At 43.9% G+C, this 2,049-nt stretch overlaps 1 protein-coding gene across 1 annotated transcript; it reads left to right on the plus strand.

Moving 5' to 3' along the window:
* On the plus strand, window positions 212–1,313 carry LOC109706630 (ethylene-responsive transcription factor ERF017-like). The gene has a single exon (XM_020227572.1). The coding sequence runs from the start codon at window positions 307–309 to the stop codon at window positions 850–852; it is 546 nt and encodes a 181-aa protein (XP_020083161.1). The 5' UTR covers window positions 212–306; the 3' UTR covers window positions 853–1,313.

Below are 2,049 nucleotides of genomic sequence, written 5' to 3' on the forward strand. Positions count from 1 at the left end.
ATATATATACTTCTCTTCATTTTCTTTTTATTATTAGTACTACTTGGACCAGGGCCCCCGCAGACCACTCTCCCCCACCACGCGGACAACTGTCACTCTCCCATGAGCCCATCTTCTTCCCACGCGTCTTCTCACGAATCACATATAAATGTCGCTCGATCTCATCCTAATTAGATTCCAACACTAATATCTCTCTCTCTCTCTCTCTCTCTCTCTCTCTCTCTCCACCACCACCACCACCACTCCATATATCATCCTCTTTTACCCACTCGGATATTCGAACTCGGTCGAAAGAAGCGGAATTTGATGACGAAATCAGCGGCGGAGGAGGCGGCGGCGGCGGCGGCGGAGAGAAGGTATAAGGGGGTGCGGCGGCGCAAGTGGGGGAAGTTCGTGTCGGAGATCCGGCTGCCCAACAGTCGGAACCGGATATGGCTCGGCTCCTACGACACGCCGGAGAAGGCGGCCCGCGCTTTCGACGCCGCCGCCGTCTGCCTCCGCGGGCCCCTAGGCAGCGGCCGGCTCAACTTCCCCGACTCCCCCCCGCAGCTCTCCTCCTCCGCCACCGCCGCCATGACCCACCAGCAGATTCGCGAGGCGGCTGCCAGCCACGCCAACCGCGCCGCCCGCGCCACAACTCAACAGCAGCAGACGGCGGCGGCAGAGTCGCCGTCGACGGAGGAGGCGTCGGACGGGATGACGCCGGAGAGCGAGGAGGCGGTAGACTGGTCGTACATGGATTTGATATCGCCGGTCGGCGCGAAGGCTGCGGCGAAAACTGCAGCTGCGGCTGCGGCTGCGGCGGCGGCGGCGCTTCGGATTCCGGGTCGATTCTTTGGAGCTTCTAATTAAGAGAGAAGCCACAACAATTCATTCGTTAAAATTTATTTATTATTTATTCGTTCATTCGTTCATTCGTTCATTCAATTACATACTCAAGAGAGAGAGGGCTCGGCAAGTTTTTGTTTGCCCAATACTTCTCTCCGGCACATCGCCGGGATTTTTGAGTTCCTCAGCGACGTTGCCTCTTTTTTTTCTTTTCTTTTCTTTTCTTTTTTTTTTTTTTTTTTTTTTCCAACATGATTGGCTAAGAGATTCATTAATTAATTTGTTCTTTGTATTAGACACGTGGTATAAGGACTTTATATTTTTTTATTAAATAAATAAATAGTAAACATCACGTGGTTGTCATTTTGTGAGTTTTTGGTCCCTGCAATAATTGCTTTTTGTTCACCCCTGTAACAACTGCACGAGTGTGCAGGACACTTGTCAACAAAATAATATTTAAAGATTCAATATATCGCAATTTAATATTTGGATCGCTTAACAGAGATTAGTAGAGAGCGACTTTTAGAATTAATTAATTATTGACGAGAGAATTATGGGGTACGTTTAACCTTATCGCATTTGAGTTAATTACCGTATTGGTTGGGATTTTATCTCTCTTTCTACACATAAGATAGAAATAAGATGTAATATTATCTTTTTTATGTTGTTTTCTTCATACTTGAATTACTTATTCCTTCCCATGTGATAAGAATGAGGACTATTGGTGCAGAAACTCTTATTATATATTGTCAAACCTCTTAATATCTTTTCTTAATTATATTACTAATGTCGTTAATTTTCATAATTTATTCTACATTATTATTTAGTTGAATCTTCAAAAATATGTTACCAACTACTGTTACATCACTTAAGTAAGGTATATATATAAGAGCATGGAAGGATTAAGTAATTCAAGTTTTGAACAACAAGTAGCAATCAATAAGATGGAAGATCCAAAAATTGAAGTCACGAAAAAATAAATTACAGGAGTCAAGCTCTCCAACACGAGAAGCTATGCATGAGATGAAGGATCCAGAGATAGGAATGGAGTTTGAAAATTAAGATAGAGCATATGAATATTGCATGCAATTGATATGTTTGAAAATATTAGATAGATTGGTCTTCCACAAATGTTATACGAGCGATCGATATGGTTCGTATGGTCACGAGTGGCTTAGATCTTGCGAGAAGATCGAAGAGGTGACTTGTGTGGCCATGACA

Source organism: Ananas comosus, linkage group 2 (assembly GCF_001540865.1).
Source record: "Ananas comosus cultivar F153 linkage group 2, ASM154086v1, whole genome shotgun sequence".
In the NCBI taxonomy this organism is placed as follows: domain Eukaryota; kingdom Viridiplantae; phylum Streptophyta; class Magnoliopsida; order Poales; family Bromeliaceae; genus Ananas; species Ananas comosus.

What these genes read in the sequence shown, in the direction of transcription:
- LOC109706630 (XM_020227572.1), top strand. Translation starts at nt 307, where the DNA reads ATGACGAAATCAGCGGCGGAGGAGGCGGCGGCGGCGGCGGCGGAGAGA.